The sequence below is a fragment of the Pleurodeles waltl genome, chromosome 8 (genome assembly GCF_031143425.1).
Source record: "Pleurodeles waltl isolate 20211129_DDA chromosome 8, aPleWal1.hap1.20221129, whole genome shotgun sequence".
Lineage (NCBI taxonomy): Eukaryota > Metazoa > Chordata > Amphibia > Caudata > Salamandridae > Pleurodeles > Pleurodeles waltl.
This window is the reverse complement of record NC_090447.1, coordinates 1,351,495,049-1,351,515,466: the sequence shown is the minus strand read 5'-3', so window position 1 is coordinate 1,351,515,466 and position 20,418 is coordinate 1,351,495,049. Positions and strand designations below refer to the sequence as shown.

The window sequence follows — 20,418 nt, the reverse complement described above, 5'->3', positions numbered from 1 at the left end:
TGTCTTGTCATTCGTGAGACTTTGTGTAACAGAGAGAAAGGGGCATGATCTTTTCTACCATAACCTTCCTGAGGACTAAGTGTGTCATGTTTCTTGGCTGCCACAAATCACCTTTACTTTCTAGGTTGTGGTGAGGTGATCCTAGCTAGCTGATGAAGTCATGATGACAGCTTCCAGTCAGTGTGGGATTGACTCAGTCACCCTGTAGGAAAGTACCCTCTTTCTTGGCATGGTTATACCCATTTTCTGCCTGTTGTCAGTGTGTTTGACTGTGTCTACTGGGATCCTGCTAACCAGGATCTCAGTAGTTTTGCTCTTTCCTCTAAATTGTACTTTTCTCTTCCCACACTTGGCATACTGGTTCCCCCCATGTAAGTCGGTAGTATATGGTATTTAGGTACCTAGGGCATTGGGGTTCAAGGGGATCCCTATGGGCTGCAGCAGTTATTCTGCTACCCATAGGGAGCCCATGCAAAGGGATTCTGCAGGCCTGCCGTTGCAGTCTGTGTCAAATGGGCACTGCACCAGGTCACTATAAGTCACCCCTATGGCAGGCCCTCCCAGCTCAGAGGGTAGGGTGCAGGTACCTGTGTGTGAGGGCACCCCTGCACTAGTAGAGGTTCCCCCACAAACTCCAGACCCATTTTCCTGGACTTTGTGAGTGCGGGGACACCATTTTACATGTGTACTGTACATACGTCACTACCTATGTCCAGCTACAAAATGGTAACTCTGAACCTGGGCATGTTTGGTATTAAACATGTCGAAATCATACACCAATACTGTTGCAAGTATTGGAAGTATGGTTCCATGCACTCCATGGGCTCCTTAGAGGACCTCCAGCATTGTTACCACCAGTCTTACAGAGTTTTCCGGGCAGCCAAGCTGCTGCCACCCCTCAGACAGATTTCTGCCCTCCTGCTGCTTTTTTTGATCATGGCCAGGAAGGCAGAACAAAGGATTTCCTTTGGGAGAGGAAGATAACACCGTCTCCCTTTGGAAATATGTGTGCCTGGCTTGGGAGGGGTAGCCTCCCCAAGCCACTGGCTTGCTTTGAAGGGCACATTTGGTGCCCTTCATAAATAATCCAGTCCACACCCATTTAGGGACCCCAGTCCCTGCTCTGGCATGAAACTGGACAATGGAAGCTGGAGTGAGCACTCCCTGGTCCATCACCACCCCATGGATGGTGCCAAGAGCTCCTCCAGAGGGTCCTTGGGTTCTGCCATCTTGTTTCCAAGGTTGGCGGGGAACTCTGGGAGTATCTGAGTGGCCAGGCAGGTGACGTCAGAGCTCCTCCTGATAGGTGTTTACCTGGTTAGGTGACCAATCCCCTATTCAGGGCTATTTAGGGTCTCCCTCTTGGGTGGGTCCTCAGATTCGGCTTACAAGATTCCAGCAGGACTCCTCTGCAACCTCCTCTTCGACGTCTGGCCACTGGAACCATGACTGGACCCTCCAGGAACCGACAAACACTGCTACAATGAAGAAGACTCTTCTGCAACTTTGTTTCCACGTTTCCTGCCAGCTTTGCAACATTACCCATGCTGTGCATCCTCAGAAGACTGCAACTCTTCAGACTGCGAAAGAAGAAGAAGGAATCTCCCTTGGAGAGAAGGAGTCACTTCCCTGCATCCGCAGGCACCTACAATGAGCGACGACTGGCTGCGTGGATCTCCTCTCATCTTGAGCTGCGTGGATCCTGCATCACGGGTTGTGATCCGTAGTAGTCCTCTCTGCCAGCTGTCCAACCTTGGAGGAGGTAAGCCTTTGCATTCCCACGCAGGACAGTACCCCTGTGCACCACGTCTCTTGCAGCTGCCAAGGCTTGTTTGCATCTCCTCCAAGGGCTCTTCAGGCGATGTATAACTCCAGCCCCCTGCATTTCTTCCTGCAATGCACAGCTTCCTGCTTGGTTCTCCTGCGGTGTGGGATCCTCTTTTGTAGTGCTGCATGGGCTTCTTCTGCGACTCCTGGGTCCCTGTCCTTTGGGACTCCTGTGGGCGCTGCCTCTGCTTCTGCGGACTCAACAACCCTGAGCATACCCTGTGACTCCCCCTCCTGGGTTGAGCCCTCCTGGGCCTTGCTGGTCCCCCGGCAGCACCTCTTTTCCACTAACCGCAAGTTTGCCTTTGTCAAGGCTTGTTGGTTGAATTCCTTCATCAACACCCAGCTGCTATCTTCCTTCTGGCGTGGGATCATCTGCATCCATCAGGAGCTCTTCTCCGGATCCAGGGCTGCAGTGCTGACCTATTCTTCATCACCGTCGAGCAGCTCCTGCATCCACAGCTGGGTGGGTAGTAGCTCCTACTCCTCCCGAAATCCACTGTGACTCTTGGAGGTGGTCACCTCTCTCCACAGGTCTTCTTTCTTCAGGAATCCATTCCTGGTTTTCTTGCAGTCTTCTCTGGGTGTCTTCTTTCCCTTTCGTTTACTCCTTTTGGGTGGTTTGGGAAAATTCCAGTGATTTACTCCAGCATTCCTGGTCGCTGGGGGGTACTGTGTTACCCACAAGGTAGGTGGGGGTACCTTGTTCACACTCCATTTTGTTAGCATATGGTTTGTGCTCCCCCTGCTATTTGCACTGTTTTCTAACCTTTTCTATGCCTATTTCTGATTGCTAGTGTATATATTTAGTGTATTACCTACCTCCTAAGGTAGGCTACCTTTCTAATATTTTGTGGTAATTTGTTCCAAAAATAAAGTACCTTTATTTTTGTACAACTGCGTATTTTCTTTCATGTGTGTAAGTGCAGTGTAACTACAGTGGTATTGCACAAGCTTTGCATGTCTCCTAGATAAGCCTTGGCTGCTCATCCACAGCTACCTCTAGAGAGCCTGGCTTCTAGACACTTCTTACACTTCTAAGAGGGGATACCTGGACCTGGTATAAGGTGTAAGTACCATCGGTACCCCAATCTAAGCAATCTTACCCCCAAGGTAAGAGTCCTATAACACATGTATTATTGCAATATGGTTTAACAGCAATAAAACTGTTAAAGCCTCTACAGCTGAGTGATACATTATGTGCCGTTGGTTTTAGAAGTCTAAACGTATCATTTTTTCCAGAGTGAAACTTAGTGATTACATATATATTCACCTTGGTTCTCAGAGATACCGGTTGCCCCTCAATAGCATATGGATTGTCGGACACACAGCCATGGGTCTACCCAATCCTTCAACTCCCCCAACTGCCACAGCCTCAGAACCCATTTAGTTTGTCCTCATAGCATCATGGGCACCCGGTGGTCAGCAGGATCCAACATCACCTGCTAGCAATTCATAACATAGGATAGGGGGTTACAGATTGTTTAGCGAGGTTACTCCATCCCTTTCTTAGTAATCCTGACACCCATGCCACCATCCCCAAATCGGCTGACAGAGGACCAGGTTACCGTGCTTCATGAGGAAGGACAGACTCTTTTGGCCAAAGGAGCCATCAAGAGGGTGCCTGTATCAGAAGTAGGTTGTAGTTGCTATTACCACTACATTCTGACGGCCAAAGGAACAGAGGCCCTCACCCTATATTAGACCTACACCCTCTCAATTTCTTTCTGATGAATGAGAAATCCAAAATGCTCACTTTAGCTCAAGTTCGGTCTACCATGAATCCTAGAGACTGAATGGTAACACTGGATTTGCAGGAGGCCTACTTCCAAATCCGCCTCTTGCTTGCCCACAAGACTTAGCTGAGTTTCACGGTGGACCCCAAGAATTTTCAGTTTGCTGTTCTCCCTTTTGGCCTCATCAGTGTCCCTTGGGTATTCACCAAGGAGATGGTGGTGGTTACGGCACATCTGTGGAGGTCAGGGGTTGCAGTCTTCCCCTACTTGTACTACTGGCTGCTAAAGGTGGGCTCACACCAGGCAGTCATCTCCCTTTTCTCTAAGGAGTACCTCATGCATTCGCTGTGATTCACTGTGACCGTTTCGAAATCATACTTAACTCTTTCTCAGATGCTCCCTTTGATCTGAGCCATTCTGGACACAGTGCAGTTTCAGGCCTATCCTCTGGAGTGACAAGTCAAGGATATTCAGGCTATGATTTCAATGTTTCAGCCTCCATGCTGGGTTTCGGTGAGACGGACTCTGAGGCTGCTGGGCCTCATTGGCTCTTTCATCCTGCTGGCAAATCATGCCAAATGGCATATGCAGGCTCCGCAGTGGCACCTGAAGTTCCAGTGGGCGCAGTATCAGGGAAATCTCTCCGACATGGTCCAGATCTTGGAGGGAACTGCAAAAAACCTGCAGTGGTGGATTGGGAACCACAGTTCGATCAAAAGTAGCCTGCTCTACCTTCCTCAAGCAGACTTCGCAGTAGTGACAGATGCAATACTTCTGGAATGAGCGATCCAGCTAGCATTGAAAAGCATGTCTTCCCTCTGTCAAGAGGAAGTTAATGCAGGTGTTCATGGACAACACCACTGTCATGTTGTACTGCAACAAGCAGTGTGTTGTGTGGTTGTGGATACATTGTCTAGAGGTCCTGCGTCTCTGGACATGTCTGAATCAGCAGAGAATAACCCTGGTGGTTCAACACCTGGCAGGTTGTCCGAACGCCAGGGTGGACAAGCTCAGCCGGTGTTGCCTAGCAGATCACTAATGACATCTCCTTTCAGAGGTGGTGCAAGGACTCTTGGTTACATCTGTTCGCCACCAAAGAGAATGCTCAATGTCAGCACTTTTACATGTTGGAGTTTCCACTACGGCTATCGCTCAGAGGCGCTTTTCATCTTGAGTGGAGTTCAGGCCTCCTGTATGGCTTTCTGCCCATACCACTTCTGCCCAGACTTCTCAAGAAGATCAGGCCCAACTTATCCTTGTGGCTCCGGACCGAGCAGGAAAAGTCTGGTATCTCGAGTGTTAGAAATTGGGTTTTTGGTTGGCTAGGGTATACACCTCAGCCAGGCAGAACCTACCCACTCTAGTCAGGGCTAGGGAGTTACACATCCAAGATAACCCCTGCTCACCCCCTTGGTAGCTTGGCACAAGCATTCAGGCCTATCCCAGAGGCAATGTGTAAAGCGTTTGCACAACACACGTGACGCAAAATGTACACCACAAAGTAAACACAACACTGAGCTATGTAAAAATAATCTGTATTGCACAAAACATAATTAGACCAACATTACACGTAAGTAATACCCTGCTACCTTAGCAGTTGTCCGAATGTTACACAAGTTACTAATACTCTGCAAGAATATGCAGTTGTCACATTAGAACACGTAAGTACTTAGGATCCTGCAACATAAGCAGTAGTCAGGAATTACAGTAAAAGATATATCCACTTGTCATGAACAATTCCTAAATACCCATAAAAGGAACATTAGAGAATATCTCCCAAGTCATATAAATACATATCAGCTAGACATGCCCATAAACAGGAACATTAGCACATATATATAGGAACAGTAAACAGGTAGGAAATCTAAAAGTCTGTATTAGGCTCCTAGAGTCTAGGGGCCAGATGTAGGAAGCCTTTTGCACCTCGTAAACTGCTAAAAATGCAGTTTGCGGGGCGCAAAAGACTGAGCGCGATGCAGAATCACATTTTGCGAGTCGGTACCGACTCGCAAAATGTGATTCCGACTCGCAAATAGGAAGGGGTGTTCCGTTCCTATTTGCGACCGCATCACGATGTAGAGTTGCTTTGTGACCGCGAAAGCGGTCGCAAACCAACTCGCAGTTACCATCCACTTGAAGTGGATGGTAACTCATTCGCAAAAGGGAAGGGGTCCCCATGGGACCCCTTCCCCTTTGTGAATGCTCACAAAAATATTTTTTCAGAGCAGGCAGTGGTCCTATGGACCACTGCCTACTCTGAAAAAACCAAAACAAAAAGGTTTCGGTATTTTTTCTTATTGCAGCTCGTTTTCCTTTAAGGAAAACGGGCTGCAAAGAGAAAAATAAAAAACTGCTTTATTTAAAAGCAGTCACGGACATGGTGGTCTGCTGTCTCCAGCAGGCCACCATCCCCGTGAGTGCCTAGACTTGCTATGGGGTCGCAAACTGCGACCCACCTCATAAATATTCATGAGGTGGGTCCTTGCGACCCCATAGCGAGTCGCAGAAGGTGTCTGAGACACCTTTCTGCATACCAGTTTGCGAGTTGCAATTTGCGAGTCGGAAGGACTCGCAATTTGCAAGTCGCAAATTGTTTTGTACCTACATCTGGCCCTAGATTCCCTAAAAAGTACCTGTTTCCAGTTGAAGAGGCACTCCTAGTGCTTAAAAGATGAGCACTGGAGCCCCCGGCTCTCCTATGCGCAAACCGGGGTTCCTGGTAGAGCGGGGCGGTCTGCACCCCCTTTACAATGCGAAGACCGGGCCCCTCTGGGGACCCGTGATCCTTGGGGGCATCAGAGATTAAGGCAGTGTGGGGCGATCGCACCCCTAGCGCAGTGACCGGGGGAAAGGGGGTTCCCTTTTCTCCCCGTGTCCTGCTTAGGACTAGGAGGCAGCAGCCCTTGTCCGCGGCTGCCTAACAAGATAGCGGGGGAAGCAGGGGCCTCCGATGAGACTCTGCACCAGCTTCCACAGGAGGCCGCACCCGGTCCGGTGCGCGAGCCGCGTTTCTGCCTTCCCTCGTCCGCGAGGGAAGCAGCGTGAGGAATCGAAGCCGAGGTGTGCCCCGGGGGGAATCTGAAAAGGGCACGTAACCCGGGGACACGGTAGGAGCGTGCAAGCTCCTTCCTTTACCTTTGGTAAGTGCCACGGGGGTACTAGGGTCAGCGCGATCCTCGCGCTGAAGTAAAAATGCGGCGCCCAGGCCGTGGCGGTGATTAAACCAAAGAAGAGTCGCCGTGGGGAGCACTAGGGGCTCGATCATAAACCCGGGCTGCGGCGGTGTCTTTTTGGCAAAAGTAAATCGCTTTTCAAAGCGCTGGGGCAAAGCTAAAGCCCGGGCTGCGGCTGCGGCTGTGATCTTTCTGCAGGACTTCAAGAAAGAGCGCTTTTCCCAAGCGCTACAGACCAAGCTGTAGCGATCGTGGCAGGGGTCAGGGGCCACAGCACCCTGCCCCTGGGAACAATAAAGCAAGAAAAAGCACAGGGCTGATGGGCCCAGCTACAGGCCAGCACAAGGGGTGCAGATGGTGGCAGTTCCTCTTAGTGACCAGGCAGGTCACAAGTCAGCACAGCAGCAGCAGTCCAAGGTGGTTTCCTGGTGAGTCCATTCATCAGCGGTCTGTGTACAGTTCCAAGTTCCAAGAATGTTCAAATTGTGGGGAAAATTCCCCTGTACTTATACTGGGTTTACAGTGTGTCTTACAATGGTGGGGAGAGGAGGTTCCAGACAGTTACAACTGGTTCTGGGAGTGCCCCCTCTCTCCTTTCTGCACAGACTCCAAACATCAGTGGGGGGTTAACGACCCTATTGTGTGAGGCCAGGGCACAGTCTTTACAAATGCAGGTGTGCCCCGCCTCTCCCTTCTCTCAGCCTAGGAAGGCTTTACAATATGTAGATGCACCTCTGTGACACCCTCCCTGTGTTCAGGCTGTTTCAGAAGTATGCAGAAAGCCCCAACTGTCAGTCTGCCCAGACGTGGATTGGAGACAAGCTGCAAAACCCCAAAGTCATAAGCACAGATAAATGCGCATTTTCTAGAGGTGGCATTTCTGTGATAGTAATAAAAAATACACCTACACCAGTAAGCAGCATTTCTCACCACTATCACAACCATACCAAACATGCCTATGCTACCCCTCATAAATCAGACAATACCCCTTACACATAAGGCAGGGCATTTCCAATGCAATCCTATGAGGAGGCAGCACTCCCAGCAGTGAGACACCAAGTTAGGCTGTTTGTCACTACCAGGACAGGCCACGCAGCATGGCACATGTCCTTCCTTCTACATACATTGCACCCGGCCTAAAGGGCTAGCTAGGGCGTACCTTAGGGGTGACTTACATGTAGTAAAAGGGGAGTTCTGGGCCTGGCAAGTAAATTTAGATGTCAGGTCCCTGTGGCAGGAAACTACACACACAGGCTCTGCGTTAGCAGGCCTTAGGTAGGTTTGACAGTCTACTTCAGTGGGTGGCGCAAGCAGCGCTGCAGGCCCACTAGTAGCATTTAATTTACAGGCCCTGGGTATAGGGATACCACTTTACAAGGGACTTATAGGTAAATTAAATATGCCAATTAGGTATAATCCAATCATACCAAATTTGTAAGCGAGAGCACATGCACTTTAGCACTGGTTAGCAGTGAAAAAGTGCTCAGAGTCAAAACGTCAGCCAACAAAGGTCAGAAAAATAAGGAGGCAAAAAGTCTGGGGAATGACCCTGTAAAAGGGCAGGGTCCAACACCGAGCTTCTGAAAATGAGCTACAGTCCTCCAATCAGGCTTCCCTTTTGGGAGGATCTTCTGTCGCAGCAGCAAGGGGGGGTACTCCACCCAAACCTGTCAACTCTCCACCTTCTTGCGTGGAGATTTAGTGGCAACAATTACAGCGTTCAACCTTCCTCCTGTCATCCTTCGTCATTTCACATCATGGCTCCGTGCTCCTGGTGTGGAAAGTTGTGAAATGTAACTGATGCCTGCGCACCTGGGTGTTGCCTATACTGGTGACCGTGATGTCGCTTCTGGGACCAACAACAATTTGTGGAACCATACAAAGCCACCCAGTGGCACGCAGGGGTACTGCTCATGTAAGGTTTCCGGATCCAGTTAGACACCTGGGAATTTCAAAGGTATGGAATCTGCAGTTAGATATAGATGGTCATTTTGACATTGGCGGTAAAAAACACCTACCCCCGCAGTGACGGCCGCCAAAATACCGTCACCGCAGCTACCATCCGTCCAGCATATTATAATTACTGCTGGATTCCCGCCACAAGAATGGCAGAACTCCGCCATTGATCATGCTGGTGGACGGTGGTAAGCTGGCGCTGCTACCACCAGCACGCCACGCCAGTTGAACGCCGCCAGCCGTATTATGACAATTCATACGGCCTGGTGGTGTTCTTCTGGCAGCCACTGCTGGCGGTAGCAGTGTCCCTTCCTGTTCCCTGCCGGAAGACCTCCTCGACCAAGGTAAGTCGGGCTTCTGACTGGGGACGGGGGTGGGATGGTGGGGGGGTGTCGTGTGTGTCTGAGTGTCTGCATGAATGTGTGAGTGAGTGAGTGTGTGAATGCATCTGTGTGTGTTTTGTAGTTTGCATGTTTGTATGCATGTGAGTGAATGCGTGTAAGAATGGTGAAGTGAGTGCGTGTCTGCATATCACTGTGATTGTGTAAGAATGTCTGTCAGTATGTCTAAGTATGAGTGTATGAATGCATGTATGTAGTGCGTGTATGAATGCATGTATGCAGTGTGTATGAATGCGTGTATGCAGTGTGTATATGAATGCGTGTATGGCAGTATGTGCATGAATGCGTGTATGGCAGTGTTAGTGAATGGGTGTATGCATGGTATGTGTGAGCGTATGCGGGGAGGGGAGTGTGGGGTGAGGGGTGCTGTGACTGGTGGGGGAATGGGGTGATGTGTGCGTGTTTGGCTGTGGGGTCAGTTGTGTGGTGTGTACGTGTATGGGGGTGTTTGTGGATTGGAGGGGGTGGGGGTGTTTGTGGATCAGAGGGGGTGGAGAGTGTGTGTTGATCTGAGGGGGTGGGGGTGTGTTGATCGGAGGGGGGGGAAATTTGGATGGAGGAGGAGTGGGGGGTGTTTGGTGAGTGATGGGGGGGTGGGGGCGCCGCCTACCAGCGACAGGGATGGAATTCCCTGTCACCTGTAGGGCCTACCACCATGGTTTTCGTGGCGTTGCTAACGCCACGAAAACCATGGTGGTAGGCAGGCTGATAATGCGGCTGGTGGTACTGTGCTGGCCGCCGGGCTGGAGATTGACATCTCCGGCCTGGCGGCTGATACCGCCATGGCAGTATGAGTGGAGAAGTGACGGGTTGGCTGCATCTAAACCGCCATTCTCACAATATGGCTGTATGTACCGCCAGCCTGTTGGCGGTACTACCGCCACATTAACACTCACTGCCGGGGTCATATTGACCCCCAATAGTCTCTACCAGATTATACATTACCGAAGGTAAGTAACTGTTTCTTATAGTCCATACTGAGAGTAGAGATGCATTCATCTCCAACTTAGTGAATCCATCTTGGTATTTACGAGGGGAATAAACTACCTGATTGGCACTGGTGTATTAATTATATGTACACTGCTAGTTTGAAATGTAACAGACTCAGGCGTGTGAATCCATAAAGATACATTAAGTCATTTTTTTGGATGATGTGAACCAGCAGTAAATCGTGCTTGGTGAACCTGTATTCCATGTTAGTAATTATTCTTCTATCGCTTGTAGATTGTTGCTGTAAAACTGTTTATTACTTCCCCATCTTTGAGATTTCCCCTTATACTTGCTGGATGTTAAGGCCCAAGATGGTATTTACGCCACCACTACTAGGATGCTGCAAAGAGTAAGGAATAATTTGAGTAGTCAGGCGACTGTTCTCTGCCGTAAATATATTCCCCATGAGTCCACGCCCATCTGCAAGAGGCAGGCAGTTTCAGAAGAGTACAGTACCAGAAGAGATTTGACGAGAAATGCTATGATATAATGAGACATAATATTGCATTTTTAGGTTATCACTGCTGTTGCAATGCCACATGGACAGTGGAAATAAACCTTTCTGTGTAGAGCCTGCTCTCTGATGCATCTTTGGAGCAGTAAAATATAGAACCTGTCATTGTTATAATTCAAAATGCCTGATGAAAGTGCCTACCAATAACTAAGTTAAATGCCTACTTGTAGGGAGCAGGGTTCTGGTTGCAGGACCCTCTACTCTCCCACACACAGTTTTTGCTTGGTCTTTAGATGCAACTTTGACTGAAGTGCACTAGGTTCCTGCTAACCAGGTCCCCAGTGCCAGTATTCGTTCGCTAAAAGAAGACACCTGGTGACCTAATCCCCAAGTGATCAGGCCCTTCAACCCCCTTGAAGTCCTTAGTAGATGGTACCCCTTGTACCTATGACATGGGTACTGAAGAGGGCCCCTCAGAGCTGCAGCACAGCTTGTGCCACTCTGAAGGATCCAGCACCAACCTTATGTGTGACAAGGTGCTCCCAAAATTGAAAACACAACATGACACATACTTGTGTGCCATTTCCCCATAAACATTGCTTGTAATATCTGTAAGCACCCCTTCATCAGGCCTTCAGACCTAGGGCGGGGTGCATTATATTACAAGTGAGGGCATATATGCATAAGAAAATATGCCCCTACTATGTCTTTGTGAATTCTTAGACATAGTAAATGTACATGAAAGCCATTTTTGCAATACATGTCCTGCACACTAGTCAGTACAAGTTTCCCAGGTACATGATGGCTTATCTGAACCTAGGGATGTTTGGTATAAAACATCTCATATTAATAAACCCTCACTGATTCCAGTAATTGATTTAATACTACATGTACCTTAGAGGTGCCTCCTGAATAACATACCAGCCTTTCCGGGCTAGGGTGTTACCCACCCCTCCCACAGCATGACTGGCATTACAAGGAAGGAGCTTCAAAGAAGCTCACCACCTTTGGTATGCAGATCTGGCCTTCTTCAGAGAAAGATGCCAGTTCCCTGCCTCAGGGCCCATCTGGCAACTGGACAGGCGGAAAAATTAGCTGTGCAGGAGGTGTGTCACATTCCAGGTTGGAAACACCCCTAGGTTGGCCAGCCTGAAGTGGACATAACTTAGAAAATTCTACCATCTTGTGTGTGGTGGGATTTAGTGACTCTGGACAGGGTGAATGCCATTCCCCACAGGAAGTTGGCATCTAAGGTGTGTAGTGACTCCCCCCCCCCCCCATGGTAAGTAGCCCATTGGCTTCTATCCTTCACTCCCCTTAACACCCCCTAAATTGAGTATTTAGGAGACCCCAATACCATATCCCCAGATCTTCGCTGGACACAAAAGGAGAAATGGACGAGAAGTCTGCTGAACCCAAGAACCAAGGAGCACAATGGACTTGGCACCAACCCTGGCAGCCTACCTGCTGCACTAGAACCTCGAGGAGCAAATGACCTATCCTGATGCTGCAGCCTCCAAGAAACTGGGAAAGCTTCCAGTGCTCTGCAAATCACCAAGAACTCCCTTAAAGTAGAGGAGCTGCTCCCCTGCAACCGCAGGCACCCAAAATAAGAACTGTGAGAACCGGGACTGCCAAAAACCCAATGCTGGAAATCTCCACTGAACCCGAGCCACCTACCCTGAGCTGAAGGGGGGCCAGCAGTGTCAGCGTGGTCCCCAGGCCCTCCAGAGTTGAAGCCCACCTTGAGCTTGCCCTCTGTGGACTTCCTGATGGCGTGTGCAGCCTGATTTTGCAGACCTCCTTTACCGTCTCCGGTGACAGTAAACCTGACGGTCCACACCACCTCTGCCCCTGTACACCCTGGACCAAAGAGAAGAGGACCCTATGTCCCCCAGGCTCATGAGACCCAAGCCCACCTGTTGTTTTGGTCAGACTGGCACTCCAGTCCACATCTGCAGCCAGTTTCTGTGGGCCCCCTGTAGTGCGACAGCCTCCGGTGATAGTATACCCACGGTCCAAACCACCTCTGCTCCCGAACATCCCAGACTGAGAAGAACAGGACCACTGGTAGACCTACGTCCCCGAACATCCCAAGAACTGAACCTCCTCAGTGGTTCACCTGGACTGGACTCTCAGGCCACCCCCGCAGCAACTTTGTGATCGGCCTGATCCCCATAGACTTACACGGGGCACCCGATAGTGAACTGCACCACTGCACCTAACCGCCCCTGTGCCGCCTGGGGTGACCTGTTGTTGTGGCCTTCAACCTTGACCCATGCTGACCCTAAGTCTAGGTCATTGGTCCCTTAAGTCGTTTTACTGTACCTGTATGCAGTGCTTGTTCTAACTCCATAGGATAACATTACTGCATCTGAAAAGTGCACTGTCTACTTTTGAAAATGATAAAAATTCATAATTCAAAAAGTACTCACCTGATTCTTGTAGGAAGCTGCCTGGTGTGTGGTAGGTATTTAAGGTACTTACACATTATACTAGGTCTAGGTATCCCCTATTAGTTTAGTGTATGCAGTGTCTAGAAGCCAGGCTCTCTAGAGGTAGCTGTGGATGAGCAGACAAGGCATATCTAGGAGACATGCAGAGCTCACACAGCACTTGCACACATGAAAGAAAACACTCAGTGTTACAAAATAAACACTCAGAGGATGCACAGCCGGGGAAATGTTGCAGAAACTGGAAGGAGCTGTGGAAACAATGTTGCAAGCAAAGTCTTTCTCATGGATGCAAATTGTTGGTTCCTGGGTGGTCCATTTGCAGTTCCAGTGGCTAGAAGTCATTCTAGAAGTTGCAGAGGAGACCTGCTGGAATCTTGCAAGCCGAATCTGAGGACCCTCCCAAAAGGGAGACCTAAATAGCCCTGGAAGGGGGATTGGTCATCTAGCTAGGTGATCAGCTATCAGGAGAAGGCTCTGACGTCACCTGCCTGACCTGGCCAGTCAGATGCTCCCAGAGGCCTCTGCCCCCCTTGGATTCAAGATAGCAGAATCAAGAGACTCTCTGGAGGAGCTCTGGGCACCAACCCTGTGGTGGTGATGGACAGGTCACTCCCCTTTACACTGTCCAGAGCAGGGACTTGAGGTCCCTGAACCGATGCAGGCTGGTTTCTGCCCTCCCAAGCTATGTAACACCTATTTCCTTTGGGCAAGGGTGTTACCCCCCTCTCCCACAGGAAATCCTGTGTTCTGCCTTCCTGGGCTTGAGCTGATCAAGCTGCAGGAGGGCAGAAACCTGTCTGAGGAGTGGCAACAGCTTGGGCTGCCTGGAAAACCCCAGAAGGCTGGTAGGAGCAATGCTGGGGGTCCTCTAAGGAGCCCCCAGAGTGCATGGAATCATACTTCCAGTACTGGCAACAGTATTGGGTTATGATTCCAACATGTTTGATACCAAATATGCCCAGGTTCAGAGTTACCATTATGGAGCTGTACATAGGTAGTAACATAAGTCCAGTACACGCATAAAATGGCGTCCCAGCATTCACAAAGTAGGGGAAAATGGAACTGGAGTTCGTGGGGGCACCTCTACTAGTGCAAGGGTGCCCTCACACACAGGTACTTGCACCCTGCCCTCTGGGCAAGGAGGACCTACCATAGGGGTGACTTACAGTGACCTGGTGCAGTGACCTGTATTGAAAAGGTGCATGCACCTTTTCATGCAGGCTGCAATGGTAGGCCTGCAGATACACTTTTCATGGGCTCCCCATGGGTGGCATAATACATGCTGCAGCCCATGGGGAACCCCTGGTACTTTCATGCCCTGGGTACCATATACTAGGGACTTACATGGGGGCATCAGTATGCCAAATGTGGTGTGAATGTGGTCCGAACAACCAAGTTTAAAGGCAGAGAGCACAGGATCCCAGTGAACACAGTCAAACACACTGACAAACAGGCAAAAAGTGGGAGTAACCTTGCCAAAAAGAGGCTACTTTCCTACAATTCTTATGACCATGGTATCTAAATGTACAGGGAGTGCAGAATTATTAGGCAAATGAGTATTTTGACCACATCATCCTCTTTATGCATGTTGTCTTACTTCAAGCTGTATAGGCTCGAAAGCCTACTACCAATTAAGCATATTAGGTGATGTGCATCTCTGTAATGAGAAGGGGTGTGGTCTAATGACATCAACACCCTATATCAGGTGTGCATAATTATTAGGCAACTTCCTTTCCTTTGGCAAAATGGGTCAAAAGAAGGACTTGACAGGCTCCGAAAAGTCAAAAATAGTAAGATATCTTGCAGAGGGATGCAGCACTCTTAAAATTGCAAAGCTTCTGAAGCGTGATCATCGAACAATCAAGCGTTTCATTCAAAATAGTCAACAGGGTCGCAAGAAGCGTGTGGAAAAACCAAGGCGCAAAATAACTGCCCATGAACTGAGAAAAGTCAAGCGTGCAGCTGCCACGATGCCACTTGCCACCAGTTTGGCCATATTTCAGAGCTGCAACATCACTGGAGTGCCCAAAAGCACAAGGTGTGCAATACTCAGAGACATGGCCAAGGTAAGAAAGGCTGAAAGACGACCACCACTGAACAAGACACACAAGCTGAAACATCAAGACTGGGCCAATAAATATCTCAAGACTGATTTTTCTAAGGTTTTATGGACTGATGAAATGAGAGTGAGTCTTGATGGGCCAGATGGATGGGCCCGTGGCTGGATTGGTAAAGGGCAGAGAGCTCCAGTCCGACTCAGACGCCAGCAAGGTGGAGGTAGAGTACTGGTTTGGGCTGGTATCATCAAAGATGAGCTTGTGGGGCCTTTTCGGGTTGAGGATGGAGTCAAGCTCAACTCCCAGTCCTACTGCCAGTTCCTGGAAGACACCTTCTTCAAGCAGTGGTACAGGAAGAAGTCTGCATCCTTCAAGAAAAACATGATTTTCATGCAGGACAATGCTCCATCACACGCGTCCAAGTACTCCACAGCGTGGCTGGCAAGAAAGGGTATAAAAGAAGGAAATCTAATGACATGGCCTCCTTGTTCACCTGATCTGAACCCCATTGAGAACCTGTGGTCCATCATCAAATGTGAGATTTACAAGGAGGGAAAACAGTACACCTCTCTGAACAGTGTCTGGGAGGCTGTGGTTGCTGCTGCACGCAATGTTGATGGTGAACAGATCAAAACACTGACAGAATCCATGGATGGCAGGCTTTTGAGTGTCCTTGCAAAGAAAGGTGGCTATATTGGTCACTGATTTGTTTTTGTTTTGTTTTTGAATGTCAGAAATGTATATTTGTGAATGTTGAGATGTTATATTGGTTTCACTGGTAATAATAAATAATTGAAATGGGTATATATATTTTTTTTGTTAAGTTGCCTAATAATTATGCACAGTAATAGTCACCTGCACACACAGATATCCCCCTAACATAGCTAAAACTAAAAACAAACTAAAAACTACTTCCAAAAATATTCAGCTTTGATATTAATGAGTTTTTTGGGTTCATTGAGAACATGGTTGTTGTTCAATAATAAAATTAATCCTCAAAAATACAACTTGCCTAATAATTCTGCACTCCCTGTTTATGAAAGTATGTGTTATTTTTATAAATTAGTGTCTGAGTTCTTTATTGAGTGTGTGTCTCACTTACTACATGATTGTGTGCCTTACATTATCAGCACTACCCTCTAATATGCCTAACTGCTCCACAACACTACCCAGTAAGAGAACATTTGGCATGTCTTTTGTGCCTCAGTGATACCTGTGGGCATAGCTTGGACTCTGCACAATGTACCTCATTTTGGTCCACTATGTAAAGAACCAGCTTCCTAGTGAAATATTACAGCCACAGCTAAAATGTTTCCTCTTTTATGTCAAAATATTGACCTCTGTTGTCTCTTGTTCGTTTGCATAGACGTTCTATTTACCAAGATGTATTTTAAAAAGCCCAATTGTGGAGTTAAGTATATTTTTTATAATCTATCTCACTGTGTTTGTAGGACTACAGAAATGTTATTGAAGGACTACCTGAAGATGACAAACCTGGATTCTTTGGTTTACCTGCCAATATTGCTCGATCATCTCAACGCATGATTAGTTCCCAGGTAAGTTTAAAATGCGATATAACAAAGCATTATATCAGTTTGATGACGTTTCCAAAACTTGGAATACTCTATATACTGTCTGGTATTCAGAACAATTAATAGAACTATAGACCTGTGTTTGCTGCCCCTTGCTAATTGGATTGTTCTTATAATGAATCCCTGATGGCTCCTATTTGGCTATGTGAAAGCACCTTGAGACATATGTGGTGTTTGCAGAAGTATTATAGTTATGCGTAGCTGTACAAGTGAAATCTTTTGTGAGACAGCCTTCATTTTCTACAGATTTAACAGTTCTGTGTAATAACTTCCTATTTAGTTTGGAGATGGATGCACAGAGATAGAGAGAGAATGGGTGCGTGTTATGTCTTAAATCATGAATGTGTTTGCGCATTTGGTTTACTTCTTTACTAGTAGCCACCTCATTCGGAGGAAATGTTCAAAAACGTGACGTTAGCATGGCTACGTATTGGGTTGTACTGAGGTAATAGGTTGGTTTCTCGCCATCTTTGGAATGCGCGTCATCCACCAAACTCTTGCTGCTGTATATCAATTCTTTAATACATTTCTGACGCTATAAGAAGAGGGAAATTATGTAACCTCCTGGTGTTTTTTTTAATTGATTTTTTTTTTTTTGCTACACTTATTTTTTTCAAAAGGACCTTATATGCTTTAATGCAGTAAAGTGTTGCTTCTGATTTTCACTGTTTCCTTATCACAAGATCATTCCATCTATTTTATTGTACATATTTTGAATCCTTAAACTTACATAAGGGGGCTCCCATTTTGTGTACTGCTTACAATCCCCAGGAGGATGTGTCCAGTCTGAATATTATTTACAGCAGCAGATATATAGCTTAAAATGTTTTTTTTCTGTGAATTAATTAGCTTTTACCACATATTACCAAATGTGTACATTGGGTAGGTAAACTCAGCAAACATGATTAGTAAACTTTTTTACCCATTACCTCGGGATTCTAAATGAGGCCGGTGGTGATTGCCTTCACTTGGAGTCACCCCACACTAATTCCACCATCTCAGTGTACACCCTCTGGTAAACACTAGGCTAGCACGTGACACACAACGCTCATCTGTTGTACAGAAAGGCCAGCGTTTTCAGACAGGAGTGTGTGAAACTATTCACGTGTGTGAAGCATTAGGCATATCCAGTGCTTAATTTGTAAATAAAAATGTGCCGGTGCTCAATGCTCTTCTCTTAAACACGCGGCTGCTGTAATTAAATGTGGGAACACTGAATACTGAGGCAGTGTAATCCTGAAGCCTTCTCAGGCCTCTTCAATCCATTTAAAACCGCTCCCTGCCCTTTCAACTCACTTTTGCAGCTTTCTTCTTTCTCCCATTGTGACGCTTCTTCGTTTTTTTCTTCCTCCGTCTTTCCCATATGTGTCTTTTACTCACAGCACCAAAAACAACAACAAGCACAAATTAAGCATTGGGCATATCAAGGGTTCAGTTGGCTCTGTGCAAGTAATAAAAATGACCCCCACTGCCCCCTTGCTGGATAGTAAAAGATCGTCATTCAAGCGATGCAGATGGGCTCCTCACACATCTGAGCCTCGGTTCCACTGTCCCTGCTCCACTAATAACAGTTATCTCACCAGTGTGAGGTGTTGGGAATGTATAAACTATTTGTAACGAGCATGACCTAAACGGCAAAGTTTACCACTCGTTTAAAAACAAAGTTTCATATGAACAGTAGCCTGCTCTCCCCTCCTAAGAGAACCCACACGTCAGTAAGTATAGGAAAAACTAAACTCTTACCGTAATAAGTTTTCTGGTAAATGGGTTGTAATTTAGTATTGGCATTCTCCTAGAACAAGTACTGACATAGCCAGTTGGTCAGGTGTCGGCAGCGAGCCTTTGGCCTTTGTAAGTGCTTGTTTTGTTTTTCCGTGTTTTTTAGATAAAGCATTTTTGTGGGAGATACAAGGGCCTTGCTAACATGAAAAAAAAAGAAAAAATATTCCTTGGCATGGCACTGAAGAGAACTACTTTTTTGTGCGGCAGTGCTTCCTGTGACAGGGCAGAATACCATAATTCAGAGTAAAGTTTGCCTACAGCTGAAGTGGGCTGACGCATTGACCTTTGCTGTATGCTTTAGTGGACGAAAGCAAAATGACAGGATTTAAGGTACTTTTGCTCAGCAGGCTTAACTGGGTTCTGGTAGCTGGCACGTCCTCCATTGCAGTCGGCCTGAACTTTTGACTTTGTCCTGGTCCGGCACGACCAGATGTCCCTGGTTGGTACTTCTTGCATCTGATAGAGACTTCTAGCTGTAGATTTCTTACCTTTGAATTTCTCAGGCATCAGACTGGATCCAGAAGATTTTTATGTGGGCAGTACCCTTGCACACTGTAAGGTGGCTTTGTTCGGTTCCGCGCTGCGTGGTTGGCCCTGGAAGTGATGTCGCGGTCACCTATATATGTGTCACCTTGGCACACGGATGTCAGTCCTTTTCTTTCTGTGCCAGTTAGCACTGATCTGGAGAAAGAGCTACCATCTGATGCCTTTTGATAGTTTTTTTCTACTTTTTGTTGAATAGTTTTTTTTTAGGTTGTCGAGGAATGTCTTTGATCTGGGTTGACGGAGGAAGAAGAAGACTAGCTGTGGAGCCCAGTAGCTGAAGAGGAGTCCTTGGAGCAGTGGAGATCGTGTCCCACTTTGGTTGTTGGGTTTCAGGTGGTCAGTGGTTTAGGAGAACCACCAGCATGCCTTGGCAAATGCAAGAGGAAGCAAAAGAAGATTTGCAAGGCTGAAGAGGACCAGCAAGGTCTAGAGGGCTCGACCCCTGGAGGGGAGTCCGGGCTGACCCTCAGCAGTTGGGAGAGCCAGCGGAAACAGTTGCAGCCCCCACAAGCAACCCACTGGCAGCAGGCACAGTAAGTTGTAGTGAGGCCCAATCAGCACACCTGGAGAGGAGTCCCACGTCGTTGGAGCAACAGAGAGGAGTCTGTCCTTGGCAAGATGATGTGCTGGAGGCCGGGGCTGCTCAGAGCCTGAAGATCCCTTGGAGCAGGAGACAACAAGCCTTGGTTGCTGCAAAAGCCATGGGGCACAGGGGTACTGTCCTGCAAGGAGAGGCAAGGGTTCACCATCTCTCAAGTTGGACAGCAGACAGAGAGGACCAAGGAGACCACTCCAGACCACCAGCTGTGAAGCAGGATCCACGCAGTTCCAGAGGAGGGCAGATCCACACAGCCAGACATTGTTGCTGTAGGTGCCTGCATATGCAGGGGAGTGACTCCTTCACTCCAAGGGAGATTCCTTCTTGCTTCTTGGTGCAGCCAAAGTCTTGCCAACCCCAGAGGATGCAGAGCTGGGGAAATGTTGAAGTTGCTGGAAGGAGCCAGAGAAACAATTTTGCAAGGCAAGGTCATCCCGGGAGTTGCAATCTTGTTGGTTCCTGAAGTGTCCAGTTGGGGTTCCAATGGCCAGGAGCAGAAGTAAACGATGCAGAAGAGTCCTGGTGGAGTCTTGCATGCCGAATTTGGGGACCCTCCCACAAGGGAGTCCCTAAATAGCCCTAAAAGGGTGTTTCCTTCACCTGTCAGGAGGTGTCTCTGATGTCACCTACCTGACCTGGCCACTCAGATGCTCTTGGGTGCCTCTGCACATCTTGGTTTCAAGATAGCAGAATCAAGTGGTCACCTGGAGGAGCTTTGGGCAACTCCCCTGGGGTGGTGATGGACAAGGGAGTAGTCACTCCCCTTTTCTTTGTCCAGTTTTGCGCCAGAGCAGGGACTGGGGGGGTCCCTGGACTGGTGCCAACCAGTTTAACCAAGGAGGGCACCAAA

The 20,418-nt window shown here is 48.0% G+C and overlaps 1 protein-coding gene across 2 annotated transcripts in view; it reads left to right on the top strand.

Annotated features, from left to right (window-relative positions):
* The window catches only part of DYNC2H1 (dynein cytoplasmic 2 heavy chain 1), a 1,541,159-nt gene that overhangs the window by 1,275,341 nt on the left and 245,400 nt on the right, over window positions 1-20,418 (top strand). For both annotated transcript variants that reach the window (XM_069202358.1, XM_069202357.1), the window contains one exon: window positions 16,502-16,606. In XM_069202358.1, coding sequence (XP_069058459.1) covers window positions 16,502-16,606 — 105 coding nt within the window. The remainder of the gene's footprint in view (window positions 1-16,501; window positions 16,607-20,418) is intronic.